General features: G+C 52.8%; 2 protein-coding genes across 3 annotated transcripts; both read left to right on the top strand.

Moving 5' to 3' along the window:
* The first annotated feature begins 136 nt into the window (after positions 1-136).
* abca5 (ATP-binding cassette, sub-family A (ABC1), member 5) lies at positions 137-9,712 on the top strand. Of its 2 annotated transcripts, none has more exons than XM_037278042.1 (38): positions 137-240; positions 717-871; positions 964-1,153; positions 1,226-1,399; positions 1,508-1,605; positions 1,663-1,889; positions 1,958-2,099; positions 2,279-2,467; positions 2,572-2,719; positions 2,820-2,997; positions 3,074-3,132; positions 3,213-3,499; positions 3,589-3,708; positions 3,770-3,908; positions 3,971-4,061; positions 4,127-4,266; positions 4,331-4,450; positions 4,550-4,757; positions 4,827-4,996; positions 5,060-5,187; positions 5,345-5,482; positions 5,586-5,699; positions 5,771-5,941; positions 6,023-6,136; positions 6,210-6,347; positions 6,415-6,486; positions 6,573-6,664; positions 6,729-6,858; positions 6,983-7,100; positions 7,175-7,266; positions 7,399-7,568; positions 7,635-7,710; positions 7,778-7,872; positions 7,943-8,062; positions 8,135-8,287; positions 8,361-8,440; positions 8,539-8,594; positions 8,760-9,712. In XM_037278042.1, exons 2-38 carry the CDS (start codon positions 758-760, stop codon positions 8,913-8,915), a joined length of 5,007 nt encoding a protein of 1,668 aa, XP_037133937.1. In that variant the 5' UTR covers positions 137-240; positions 717-757; the 3' UTR covers positions 8,916-9,712. The 2 variants fall into 2 exon arrangements, with proteins under 2 accessions (XP_037133937.1, XP_037133938.1); XM_037278043.1 differs by having other exon boundaries at positions 138-255.
* A 1,027-nt stretch (positions 9,713-10,739) lies between these two features.
* Positions 10,740-12,808, top strand: chmp6b (charged multivesicular body protein 6b). The gene is made up of 8 exons (XM_037278361.1): positions 10,740-10,955; positions 11,110-11,219; positions 11,693-11,780; positions 11,860-11,946; positions 12,078-12,143; positions 12,251-12,331; positions 12,404-12,476; positions 12,562-12,808. The coding sequence occupies exons 1-8, from the start codon at positions 10,893-10,895 to the stop codon at positions 12,603-12,605; spliced, it is 612 nt and encodes a 203-aa protein (XP_037134256.1). The 5' UTR covers positions 10,740-10,892; the 3' UTR covers positions 12,606-12,808.
* The last annotated feature ends 239 nt before the right edge of the window (positions 12,809-13,047 follow it).

Below are 13,047 nucleotides of genomic sequence, written 5' to 3'. Positions count from 1 at the left end.
TTTGTTACACGTTGAGTTGCGTCTTTTTGTTCTTTAAGTCGCGTTTCTGATGTCAACTGTCGCCTCATCCGATTGATGCAAACCTCTGTCACTCATACCAGGAGCGGTTCTGATTGGTCGACGTGTTGTGAGGGGCGTGCACTTTGACAACAGGAAGTAAGTGACGAACGCTATACGAACCCAAAAAGATCCACCTTGCAAAAGGCTTTATTAAATGCCTTCATAATCTTCATGTCCTACGTGAGTTTATCAAATGTATGTTTTTTAGCTTTCGTCGCCAACATGTCTGACGCTTGCGGGCTCTGTCGTTGTCGTAGCGCGTTTATTGCCAAAGAGGCATTGATGACAATATTATTGTTATTAGCAACGTTGACTCTAATTACATCCACTTTTCCGGCAGCATTAAAGCAAATAATATTAACCAGAGAGGGCGTAACCAGCTCGGTAGTTTGGACAATAGCTGCTTGGCGGGCCAACATTTGTTCATTTTCTATTTCCGTCGGACTTTAAAGTGATAGCTGCCTTGGTGTTTTATCATTCTTTTTCTTGAGAGCTGGTGGTGATAAAAAGCAGTGCGTGTTTGCTTTCATCTTATTGGTGTATGAAAACATGGAAGGAATTGACAGATTTTCTGTGCTGTTTCCGTGCGTGCGCTTGTGCGTGCACGTGTGCCTTTTGTTTTGCGGCACTTGCATGCATGCATGCGTGTGTTACAGGTGAAGCCAGCATTGAGCAGACGAGCTGCGGTACGCACGTCATGCACGCCAAGCACGCCGGGAGTAGCCGAGATGCTGCAGTGTGGCAGCAAACCCGAAGTCTTCTACACAAAAATGTGCTCATCAAGTGGAGGACCAAACAGCAGAGCTTGCAGGTCGGTCTCTTTTCGAGTACACCGTCGAAGGAACAAATGTGAAGCCGCAGCAGTGTAAAGGTCGATGTTGCGCTCTGCCGGTGTGCTTGCAGGAAGTGATCCTGCCCCTGCTGCTTCTGGCTCTGCTGATCGTCATCAGCAATCAAAATCCGCACATCTACTACAATGGAGTGTCCACCATGGAGCTGCGATCGGACAAAGTTATCTTCACCGCTGCCCTCGGCTACACGCCTGTCACCAACGTCACCAGCCGCATCATGGACGAGGTGGCCCGTGAGATGGGTAAGGCGCACACACCTCCAAACATATTAGCAAACATGGGCCTGCACACCAACACATTGAACGGTTATGCAGACCTCCTCGACATGTTGGAGATGTTCGCCAGCGAGGCGGCCCTGGAGAACGCCAGCACATACGATCCATCCGGCCTGGTGGGTGTGGTCTTCACGGACCCGTCGGCCACTTCCTACAGCCTGCGCTTTCCCTACAACCAGCTGCCGCAGCCCAGTGACTTCACCGAGTCCATAGGTAGCGGCGGGGCGTTGCACGGCACGTCATCCACGGCATGCGCAGCGTCCTGCTGCCCCGTCTGAGCATGCGCACACGCGTCTTTCTGCGCCCGGCTTTGTTCCGTAGGCAACTGTCTGAGCAGTACCAGCAACTGCCGAGCGGCCAACTACTGGTACTCAGGATTCGTCCGCCTCCAGTCGCTGATTGACGCCGCCATCATCCAGGTGAGGCTCGCTCACCATCCATGCGGTCGCGGCGCTGACGCCTGCGACTGGTCGCAGATGCAGACCAAGCGCGCGGTGTGGAGTGAGATGGACGTGCAGGCGGTGATGATGGGTCAGCCGGGCTGGGTGGAGGTGCACAAGTTCCCGCGCGCTCTGATCTCCATCTACCTGGTGCTGGCCTTCACTCCCTTCGTCACCTTCCTCATCGTCAACGTGGCGGCGGAGAAGGAGCGGCGCATCAAAGACACCATGAGCATGATGGGCCTCTACGACACGGCCTTCTGGTAAACGCGCGGCGCCGGCCCCGAGTGACCGCTGACCGTTTGCTCCAAGCCCATCGGCTCATCCGCAGGATGTCGTGGGGGCTGCTGTACGCCGTCCTGGTGGGCGCCATGTCCGTCCTGATGTCCATCATCGCCACCTCCACGGCGCTCTTCCCCAACAGCAACTTCCTGCTCGTCTTTTCCCTCAACTTCCTCTACGGCATTTCCTCCGTGAGTAGCTGACAGCTCTACTTTTGTCCAAACGAAGCCTGAAATTGACTGTGTGATAGTACCGCAAAGCCACCAGATGGCAGCAGAGTTCTTTTTGGTGAACCTTCTCAACTCACTTCAGTGAGTAATAATGGCTGTAAATGTTTGCCAGGCTGATGAGCAAGTTTGCGTGTGCGCAGATCTTCTTCTCCTTCATGCTGACGCCGATGTTCAAGAAGCCAAAGTTGGCCAGCACGGTGGGCTCCATGCTGACGGTGGTCTTCGGATGCCTGTCGCTCTTCACCATCCTGATGACGGATTTCCCGCAAGCGCTGGTCTGGGTCCTCTGCCTGCTCTCGCCCTCGGCCTTCTCCATTGGCATTGCGCAGGTGCCGGCCGCTATATTTTGCAAAGCTCCAAAATGTGACCGATCCCAACAAACGAGTCATAAGCGCATCTTTAATTGCATGCTATGGATTGTTTCCCCCCCCAGGTGGTGTACCTGGAAGCCCAAGGGGGCGGTGCCATGTTGGCCTCCCTGGCCAGTGGGCCTCATCCGCTCTACATACCGCTGCTCATGCTGGCTGTGGACTGCCTTCTTTACCTGCTGCTTGCCATTTACTTGGACCAGGTGCTGCCGGGTGAGCGCTCGCTTTCAGGAGTCTGCCCGCCCGCTCGCTCTTTCAATGGGAGCAAATGGGACCTGACAAGTTTGGGTGGAAAAATGTTTTCTTCCCGCAGGCGAGTTTGGGATGCGGAGGTCCCTGCTCTACTTCCTGAAACCGTCCTACTGGTCCAAGCGCAGCGAGCGCTACACGGAAGTGACCACGCCGTACGAAGCCGAGGTGAACGGCACTCCCAGCGGCGGCGAATCAACCGAGGCCGTCTCGCCGGAGTTCCGGGGCAGAGAGGCCATCCGGTAAGTCTGTCGGCCTCTCCTCCATCCCAAACGTGTGTTCAAACTGTCATTTGTGTGCGCTCTGCCTCTCCGGCAGCATCAACAACATCAGCAAGGTGTACAAAGACAAAGACAACACCGTGGAGGCCCTCAGAGGTTGGCCACACCTTCACACCGCATCTTCCGCATCACAAAAAGCAGTCGCACCGTCAAAAGTGCCACGTTTCCGTCCGCAGGTCTGACCTTTGACATTTACGAGGGCCAGATCACGGCTCTGCTGGGCCACAGCGGCTCCGGGAAATCCACGCTGATAAACATCCTGTGCGGCATCTGCCCGCCCAGCGGCGGCTCGGCCACCATTTATGGCTCACCGCTGGTGGAGATCGCTGACGGGCCCGAGATGAAGCGGCTGGTGGGCGTCTGCCCGCAGTTTAACATCCTCTTTGATGTCCTCACCGTGGAGGAGCACCTTAACATCTTCGCCGCCATTAAAGGCATCCCGCCGGCCCATGTGGACGCCGAGGTAACGGTGGCGGAAGCTTTCTCATCTCGTCGTCATGATCAATCGTACAAAATGTCTAATAGGTCTTTATTCTGATAAAAAAAAAAAAGGTGTCCAAAGTGCTGAAAGATCTAGATCTGGAGAAGATCATGTCTGCTCAAGCCAAGAATCTGAGTGGAGGCCAGAAGAGGAAGCTGTCAGTGGGCATCGCCATCCTGGGAGACCCTAAGGTACGTCCCTCACTGTCCAGCGACGCACTCTGGCTCAGGTTTGACGACGCGGCTTTTTTAGATCCTTCTCCTGGACGAGCCCACGGCCGGCATGGACCCGTCCTCCCGACATCAAGTGTGGTCCCTCCTGAAGAGTCGCAGGGCCGGCCGAGTGATCGTCCTCAGCACGCACTACATGGACGAGGCCGACATCCTCGCTGGTACGCACGCACGCACACACACAGGGACCCCCCCGTGAGTTTTGTGCATGTGGTGCGTCCAGATCGCAAAGCGGTGATCTCGCAAGGCCGCCTGAAATGTGTGGGCTCCTCCATCTATCTCAAGACCAAGTGCGGCGTGGGCTATCATCTCAGGTACTTGGCGGCAGCGTGACCTTTCATTCGTTTCAACCCCGCCTCACCTATCTCACTCCCGTCAGGATGTCCATCAGCGATCGCTGCGATGTGGCCAGTATTTCTTCGCTGATCCAGCAGCACATTCCCAAAGCCAAGCTGACTCGGCAGCAGGAAGCGGAACTCAACTTTACGCTGCCTTTCGAGAGCATGGATGCCTTTGCGGGTACGCCTTCGCCTGGTTTTGTCCCCCCCCCCCCCCGCATGCTTTCATTTTGTTGTGGCGGCAGGTTTGTTCTCAGAACTGGATGCCCAACCCGACCTCGGCTTGGTCAACTATGGTGTTTCCATGACAACGCTGGAGGACGTTTTTCTGCGTCTGGAGGCGGAGACGGAAGTGGACAAAGCAGGTGACTTCCGCCTCCAAACTAAAAGGGCACAACTTTTTTTTCTAGAACAACTTCAATCCCTGTCATGTGACATCTTTTTTTTGTTTTGCCAAACAAAAGACTACAGCGTGTTCAACCGGGAGGTGGCGGAGGGCGCCGAGTGCGTCGGCGCCACGCTCTACGGCGACGAGTCGGACCAGCGGCTGCTGATGTTCTCAGACCGGGCTGAGTTGGCGCGGGGCGCGGCGCTGTGGCGCCAGCAGTTTGCTTGTGTGGCCTGGCTCCACATGCTCAACTTGTGGCGCGAGAGGAAGGCCTTGATTTACGTGTGAGTTGAGCGGCACCGCACGGAGGAGTGTGGGCCAGCCAGAAAGCGTGTGTGTGGCTTGTCCGGCAGGCTGTCCCTGGTGCTGGTGTTTGTGGCCACCTTGCTGCTCTTGTCCTTGTTCACCGGGAACATCCTGGTCCACTCGCCGAGCCGCCGGTTCCTACCCGCCGTGTACCTCCTGGGCCCGAAGGAGCCCCCCCGCAGATACGCCAGCAGCCTCCTGCTTTGCAACTCCACAGGTGAGCCGGGGGGGATATTTGCGCCCGTCTCGCTGGCCGGCCTCACACGTCCCTTCGTCGCAGGTGCGGACATTTCCGACTTTGTGCACAACGTGGAAGGGCAGGGCATCGCGGTGGAGCTGAGCAACGTCAGCGACTACATGGCGCTGGCTCCGCACAGCGTCGCCATCAACGTGACGGGATCCGGCAAGGTTTTGTTTTGAGACGTCGCAACGAGACAAAAAGATGGCTTGCGTTGCTTTTTTGCAGGCAATGGCGCAAACGCAAAGCGATCTGCCCCTCCCTGTAGCGTAGGCATTGACACAGGGATGTTTTGGCTTGGTCTTTGGCTTGTTGTGGGCTTGGCAGGGCTTCACGTACAGTTTGGGCTTCAACAGCACCACGGTACACTCGCTGCCCATGAGCGTCAACATCCTGAGCAACGCTCTGCTGCGAGGCCTCAACAGCACCGCCCGCATCCACACTTGGAGCAAACCCTTCGACTACGTGAGTACGGCTGCTGCACGGGAATCCTCAGGGTCCATTTTCGGAAGGCAACATAAACATCGACTGCGTGTCGCGACTCGGTTGTCTCGTTTGCGTCCCACAGCGACTGCCACTGGTGGTCGCGCACGTTTTGATCGTCATCGAATCCGTCCTGCTGGGAATGCTGACGGCCGGCATGCCCGCCTATTTTGCCATGGAGCACGTGCGAGACCGAGAGGTGAGCAAGCGGCTGTCGAGGACAAAAAAAAGAATGCAAATGACAACTGTGTGTTTGCGGCCCGCCCTCAGCTCAAGTGCCGCTCGACGCTGCGCGTGTCGGGCCTGCTCCCGTCGGCCTACTGGTGCGGGCAGGCGGCCGTGGACGTACCCCTCTTCTATCTGGTGGTGTCGTGCATGAGCGTCACCCTCTTCTCCTTCCACGGCGACAACCTGCTCACGGCCAGCAACCTGAGCGCCGTGGTCTGCATTGCCGCCGCCGCTTTTTGTCTGAGTGAGGCGCACCGACGACGCCTGACGTTGACCTCTCGGTCTCGCCCTCAGATCTTCTGCAGTGCTGGCTTCGTTCCGGCCGTCGTCCTCTTCACGTACGTCTGCTCTTTCTGCTTCTCTCGAGTGCAAAGCAACCGGGACTTCATGTCCATCGTTTGCATGATGGTGAGCCGCCGCCGTCGTGTGGATGAGCCCCGCCCTTTTTGCTCTCTTCCAAACGTTGCCTTGCCGGCGTCAGGCGTGCGTGGTGTCGGGCTCGCTGGTCCACCTTCCTCTGGTGAGCAACAGCAACAGGGTGACGCAACTGGTGCACAACACCCTGTGCATCTTCAACCCGCTCTACCCGCTCATGGGCTGCCTGGGCTGCATCGCTACGGTACGAGTCCAGTAGCACCCGACCCGTTCGGACTTGACTGACTGACTGACTGATTGATGCTGCCCAGGCCTCGTTCCTGCCATCGTCGCATCCTGACAAAGACTTTGTGTTCAACAATCTGCTGGTCTCCGTTTTTGCGGTAAGTAGAGCGACAAGCAGCATTGCGTCGCAGGCGGCATTTTGCTTTTGTGATGTCAGCAGCGTGTTGTGTTTTTGTGCGCCCAGCCGTACCTACAGTGCGTGCTGCTGCTGCTGCTCCTGCGCTGGCTGGAGCGCCGTTACGGCGGCAGGACCTTCAGGACGGACGGCTTGTGCAGGTCAGCGGCCGCTTTTACGTTGCCACGTGTCTTGGCCAACTCTCTTTTTGCGTCGTCCTCTCAGGATTTCATCGGCGCGGAGGCCCAAAGTGGAACGCAACCCCGAAGACGGCCCGGACTGGCACGAGGATGCCGACATTCAGATGGAGAAGGCCAGGGTCAAAGAGGCGCTCACCTGCCGCCTCGGCGACGAGGTACGAGTCGACGTTTTTCTGTGACAAAGTGTCCTTGTGAGAGTTAGCCAAGTTTGCTCGCGTCTCTGCATTACCCGGTGAGTTTTTATTTATTTTTTCCCCACCCCACCCTTCCTCTCCATAGAAGCCAGTGCTGGTCGCCAGCAACCTGAGGAAGATGTACAAAAGTCGCAGGGAAGGTTTTGCTCTCAGCAAGAGTGGAAAAGTGGCCACCAGGAACGTCTCCTTCTGTGTTCGAAAAGGTCGCTTGTGAGCCAGCCAAAATTGAAAATGACCAAATCACTGATCACTGGCGTCGCATGTCGTCGTTCTCCAGGCGAGGTTCTCGGACTGTTGGGCCCAAACGGATCGGGCAAGAGTACCGTCATGCACATGCTGTCTGGGGAGACGGAGCCCACGGCCGGACAGGTACGCCGCCGCCGCTCGAGCACTTCGCCAAACCATTCAGTCACATCAAAAGTTGAAATGAACAAGATGGAAATATATCTGACAAGTTGGCACAAATCACTTCTTTATAAACAAATGCTCTGGTGTCCTCAGGTGCTGATGGGAGATTTTGGCACGGGGTCGTGGGGCGCCCCCCCGGAGCACGTGGGCTACTGCCCCCAGGTCAACCCGCTGTGGCCCAGGATGACACTGATTGAGCACCTGGAGGTCTACGCAGCCGTCAAGGGGCTGAAGGCACGCGACGCCCCCGAGATCATCCAGCGGTGCGTCAACTCAGGTCCGTTAGCGCGGCTCGGCACCTTTGGAACTCTTTTGCTGCTGTCGCGCAGGGTGCTGAACGCTCTGGAGCTGAAGGAGCACGAGCGCAAGCAGGCCAAGTCTCTTTCCGGAGGACTCAAGAGAAAAGTGAGTGCACCCGATGCCGCTTGCGCAAAAGCGAGCGGCGCTCTTGACGTTACGCTTCTGTCGCCAGCTCTGCTTCGCGCTGAGCATGATCGGGAACCCCGAGACCCTCCTGCTGGACGAACCATCGGCCGGGATGGACCCCGAGTCCAAACAGCGCGTGTGGTCAGCCTGCCTCCATGACACGGACACAAATGCGCTTTTTAGTTTGTCATTGGTTCTCTTTGCTCCTTAGGAGGGCCATCCGCGCCGCCCTGAGGGACCACCAGCGCGGCGCCGTGCTGACCACGCACTACATGGAGGAGGCGGAGGCCGTGTGCGATCGTGTGGCCATCCTGGTGTCGGGCCGGCTCAGGCGCGTCCCTTCCTGTCTTTGCGCCTCGCCCCAAGCCTCCAAAGTCTTACCCGTCTTGCGTCCGTCCCGCAGGTGCCTGGGCTCCATCCAGCACCTGAAGGCCAAGTACGGCCGAAGCTACGGCCTGGAGCTGAAACTCGGGGAGGCCGGCGCGGGACTCCACCAGACGGCGCTGGTGCACAAGGAAATCGTGGCCATCTTTCCGCACGCCTCCAGACAGGAGAGGTGACAACACGCCTTTTGAAAGAGGGCCAATGGCTCTCGCGCGTGTCGTTTGATGCCGTGTTTCTCGCGACAGCTTTGCCACGTTGATGGCGTACAAAATCCCCACAGAGGACGTCCATTCTCTGGCCACCGCCTTCTCGCAGCTGGAGCGCTGTCAGTCACGCACACACAAACACACACACACACACACACACACACATGGCAAATGTGGTGATGTCATCAACTAAGGGTTTTGTCGTGTGTGTGCGCAGTGAAGCAAACGTACAAGTTTGAGGAATACAACTTCTCGCAGTCCACTCTGGAACAGGTGAGACGCGCATGTGCCACACCCCCAGTCAAACAACTCGAGACTTTAACTAACTGCTTGTACTGTTCTCAAGCATCACTTGAGCCAATAATGCACTAGCCTAGCCCAAAAATGTTTTTAATGGGGGCGAAATAGATTTGGGTACAAATAGTGTCTCGTCTTCAGGTCTTCCTGGAGTTCGCCAAGGAGCAGGAGAACGAGGACGACCAGGCGGGCTCGCTCAGCACAACCTTCCAGTGGCGCCGCTTGTCAAACGAACAGACCCTCGACGACCGCTCCGTTGACAACCGCGGCGGCGACAGTGTCGTTCAACAGCTGTGACCACCTCCCGTGTGCAAAAAAACAAAAACACTGCGTGTGTGGCGCCAAATCTTTAGCAGCCCTTTTGCACGGCTTACCGAAGCCTACGTCAAAGGCCGCGGCAGCTGCGTGAAGGCCAGAATGTCTTGATTTCTCAATATCTGAGGAACGGACAGCACAAAGGGGACTTTTTTCATCTTTTTTGAAAGTAAGTGCAAATCGTCCAGGGTGAAAACACTGAAGCAGAATGCGAAAAGACGATGGAGGTAAGACTTCCTGAGCCCCGTTCACACTGCCAAATCAACGCTCGAGCCACTTCTTTGTCAACGTGCACTATGAACACAAATGCCAGCTTTGCTGATGATGTTTTTGTAAGGCACAGGTGAAGGAGGCATGAAAGGACTTATTTAGTTTAGGTTTCTTTGAATTTTGTGGAAATGTGATCCGTCCCAAGATGGAAGCACCAAAGCAGCTCACTGTCTCAGTAGCATGATCACAATACTGGACTTTAGATCCCGTCCCTTCATTTCACACTGATGCAGACCCAGCCGAGTACCAGGGGTGGGCAACTTTTATTTTTGGGATTTAATTGTTATCCCCTGAAACTACTGAATTAATGTATTACATTATTTTTGGTTTGTATTCATCTGATGTGTTTATTGGTATTGAATAATTGATTCCCCAACGTATTTTAAGCTGAAGACAATTACCCATAATACATTAGATTGAAAGTAAACAGCCCGTTGCATTGTGGGAACGAATGCCGATCGAAAATTATGCGCTCCACACACAATAAAGCCTGTTATTTGTGTCCCTAATTGACTCTACTCTGTGACCTACAGACTAGAGTAAGATCTGCTGGATGAAGTATAAACTAGTACGCTTGTACTGCACACGTCATTTTTCTCAGCGCTCACTTTAAGAGCATGCTGCGGGGCAAAAATACGTTTGGATACCCTTGATTTGATGGTGGACGGACGTTTTGAATTGCGTTGTTGCCCCCTTGTGGTAAATGTCTGAAGCATATGTTGAAACCCATTAAATTAAATTAACTAGAAATACAAGTATAAATATTAATATAAAAGCATATAACTATATATTATATGTGTATAACTATTTTAATTATTTCATTGTTTTAGTTGTAAATTTATTTTTCTTGTTTTGATTAAATTTAAACCATTACATGATTTAAACCACTACATTACATTAAACCATTAAATTACATTAGAATTAAATAAATGAATTAACGAATAGAAATACATGTATAAATAATATTAATATACAGGCATATAAATATATACGTATAACTTTATTTCATTGTAGTTGTAATTTTTTTCTTTTTTTAATTAAATTTAAACCATTATGATTTAAACCATTACATTACATTAAATTACATTAGAATTAAATAAATGAAATAAATAGAAATACAAATAGAAATAATATATTATGTATATATAAATAAATATGTATAACAATAACTTTATTTTAATTAATTTAATTATTTTATTTTTAGATCCCTTTATTATTATTTATTATTTTATTTAATGTAATTTAATAGTTTAAAGCATGTGGTTCAGACATTTACCACGAGATGGCGATAGAGCAATTCAAAACGTCCGTCCGCCATCAATTCATGGGCATCCAGTCCAGTGCATTACGTTTATGCGCGGTGAAATGTGTTGATGGTGAACGGATAGTGATGTTCAATTAGTTTGAGTGGTTTCCATATCGGTCTATTGTATGCAAACTAGGTTATTTCACTCTCCCGTGTAAAATTTAATCCCGCGTGTCATTATGGCTAAAACGCGTTTTCCATTTTTAGCCTCTTGGGTTTGTCCCCGCGCAGCCACCGTATTACTTCCGGGTGTCATCCTGTTAGCTAGGCAGCACTGTTGAAGCTTGTCTTTTTTTCTTGATCAGGTGTAACAACACAAATCATCGTTTGATCGAGCTGTACGCTGATTTATTTGACGGCGCCGGCTGTAATGCTTCGTCACGATGGGGACTCTGCTTGCCAAAAAGAAGCAGACTCGAGTGACGGAACAAGACAAGGCCGTTTTGGTCAGTATATGCCCACTTGATGCATGCAATTAGCATCGGAGACAAAAGAACGTGGGATCACAGGCAAACTTGTGCAAATTGGCCCATGTCGATTTATTGCGGATGACTGTTGGTAGGCTGAGATGTTTAACGCGAATGTTTTGCGTCTTTTCAGCAACTGAAACAGCAACGAGATAAACTGAGGCAGTACCAGAAGAGGATCGAGCTGCAGTTGGAGAAGGAACGACTGTTAGCCAAGCAGCTGCTAAAAAATGGAAGGAAAGAGTAAGTCCCAACTGGGGGGAAAGCACACCACCAACATTGGCACAGTGGATCTGCGCCTACCTGCTAATGGCAGAAGCTACAATCACTATGGGGCAAGAAAGTCAATTGGGATTTTGTCTCCAACCTCACAACGGTGCACCTAAGTTGTCTTCCCCGGTCTTCTTGAACAAACACAGGCAGAAAATCAGTTGACTGTAAACAACCAGAGCCAAGCGTTTGGGTTTGATCGGCGAGGCTGCCACTCACATCAAGGCAAATGAAGCGTGAGTGAAGAGCAACGACACGTCTTTGACTTGGTGCTCTTTGAACCGATTGCAACAACGATGCACGCCAACGTGGGCCTTTCCCATTTGGACTTTTTGTCCACTGCACTTGCGACCCCAAACGGCAGCCTCGTCCATCCCGGCATGGCGACTACGTAAAGTGGAAACGGCGCCGCGTTTCTAAGAGATTCTGACTTTTGTCCCCTTCAGTAAAGCGCTGCTGCTGCTGAAGAAGAAGCGCTACCAGGATCAACTGCTGGACAAGACGGACAACCAGATCAGCAACCTGGAGCGCATGGTGGGGCGGCCGCGACTGCGAGGCCACGCCCCCTTGGCTTGGCCTCCCTCACCGTTGCTCCATCTTGATCGCGTTTCAGGTTCAGGACCTCGAGTTCGCCCAGATTGAGAAGAAGGTGATCGACGGCCTGCGCGTAGGGAACGAGTGCCTGAAGAAAATGCAGCAGGTTGGTCACGGCGCCATCACCAGCCCACAACATAAGTGGAGCTTCAAAGTGACGTCGGCGGCCAGCTGTCGTGTCGTTGCTATCGGCTCATTGTCGCAATGCGGGCTGCAAAACGTCATCTTTCTTGCAAGGTGATGTCCGTGGAAGAAGTGGAGCGCATCTTGGACGAGACGCAGGACTCCATCGAGTATCAAAGGGTGTGTGGGCGTGACTCTTTTGCTTTTTCTCCCTCATAAATGATTGGCTTGAAATATGAGCACTGTAAGTAACGCCCAATTTGTTTTGTGCGATCTTCCCCTTTCAGCAAATCGACGAGATGTTGTCGGGCTCGTTGTCCCAGGACGATGAAGACGCCGTTCTCGCCGAGCTGGAGGCCATCACTCAGGTTCGCCGCCGCCGCTACTATCTTGGCCTCATCGTTCTGATGCTGCTTTTTCTTTCCGGCGACCTCGCGCAGGAAGACGTGCTGCTTCCGGACGTCCCCTCGCACCAACTGCCCAACGCTCCCGAGGCCGCCGAGGAGAAAGCAGGTTTGTCTCGGGCGCCGTCTTCTTGCAGCACGATGCAAAGAGGCCCCCAAATGTTCTACGCCTAACCCATTGTCATCTCCTTTAGCGACCGAACGTCCGAGGAAGAAGGTGGAAATGTTGGCCGCGTGAAGATGGAAAACTAATGACCTTCAGCTTCTCCACAACCTTGAGGGCTGAGCGTGAAGAGAATTTTTCCAAGAAGACCCATCATGCCCTGCAATTTGGAACCGCAACATTGCTAACTTTCCTGTTAGTACAATACAATACACAAATTGTTTTTGTTTTAGTTTTTAATGGCGCCGATTTTAAAATAAAAGCACTGCAGACAGCAATCACACGGGGATGGGTTAAATGCAGAGGACAAATTTCACCACACCCAGGTGTGTGTGTGACGATCATTGGGACTTTAATCTTTAATCTTAAGATGGAAGCATTTTTGTAAAACTTCCTCTGGTGTGAAAAACTCCTTTATTGCGTCAATAAAATCTGCTTTCCAAGCGTTTATCCTGCCACCGCTGCTGCTGTTCGTTTTGACCACTAGAGAGCAGCAAACGCTTGTTTTTTGAGCATT

Source organism: Syngnathus acus, chromosome 19 (genome assembly GCF_901709675.1).
Source record: "Syngnathus acus chromosome 19, fSynAcu1.2, whole genome shotgun sequence".
Classification (NCBI taxonomy): domain Eukaryota; kingdom Metazoa; phylum Chordata; class Actinopteri; order Syngnathiformes; family Syngnathidae; genus Syngnathus; species Syngnathus acus.
Note: the sequence above shows the minus strand (reverse complement) of the source record. Positions and strands in the feature narration are given on the sequence as shown.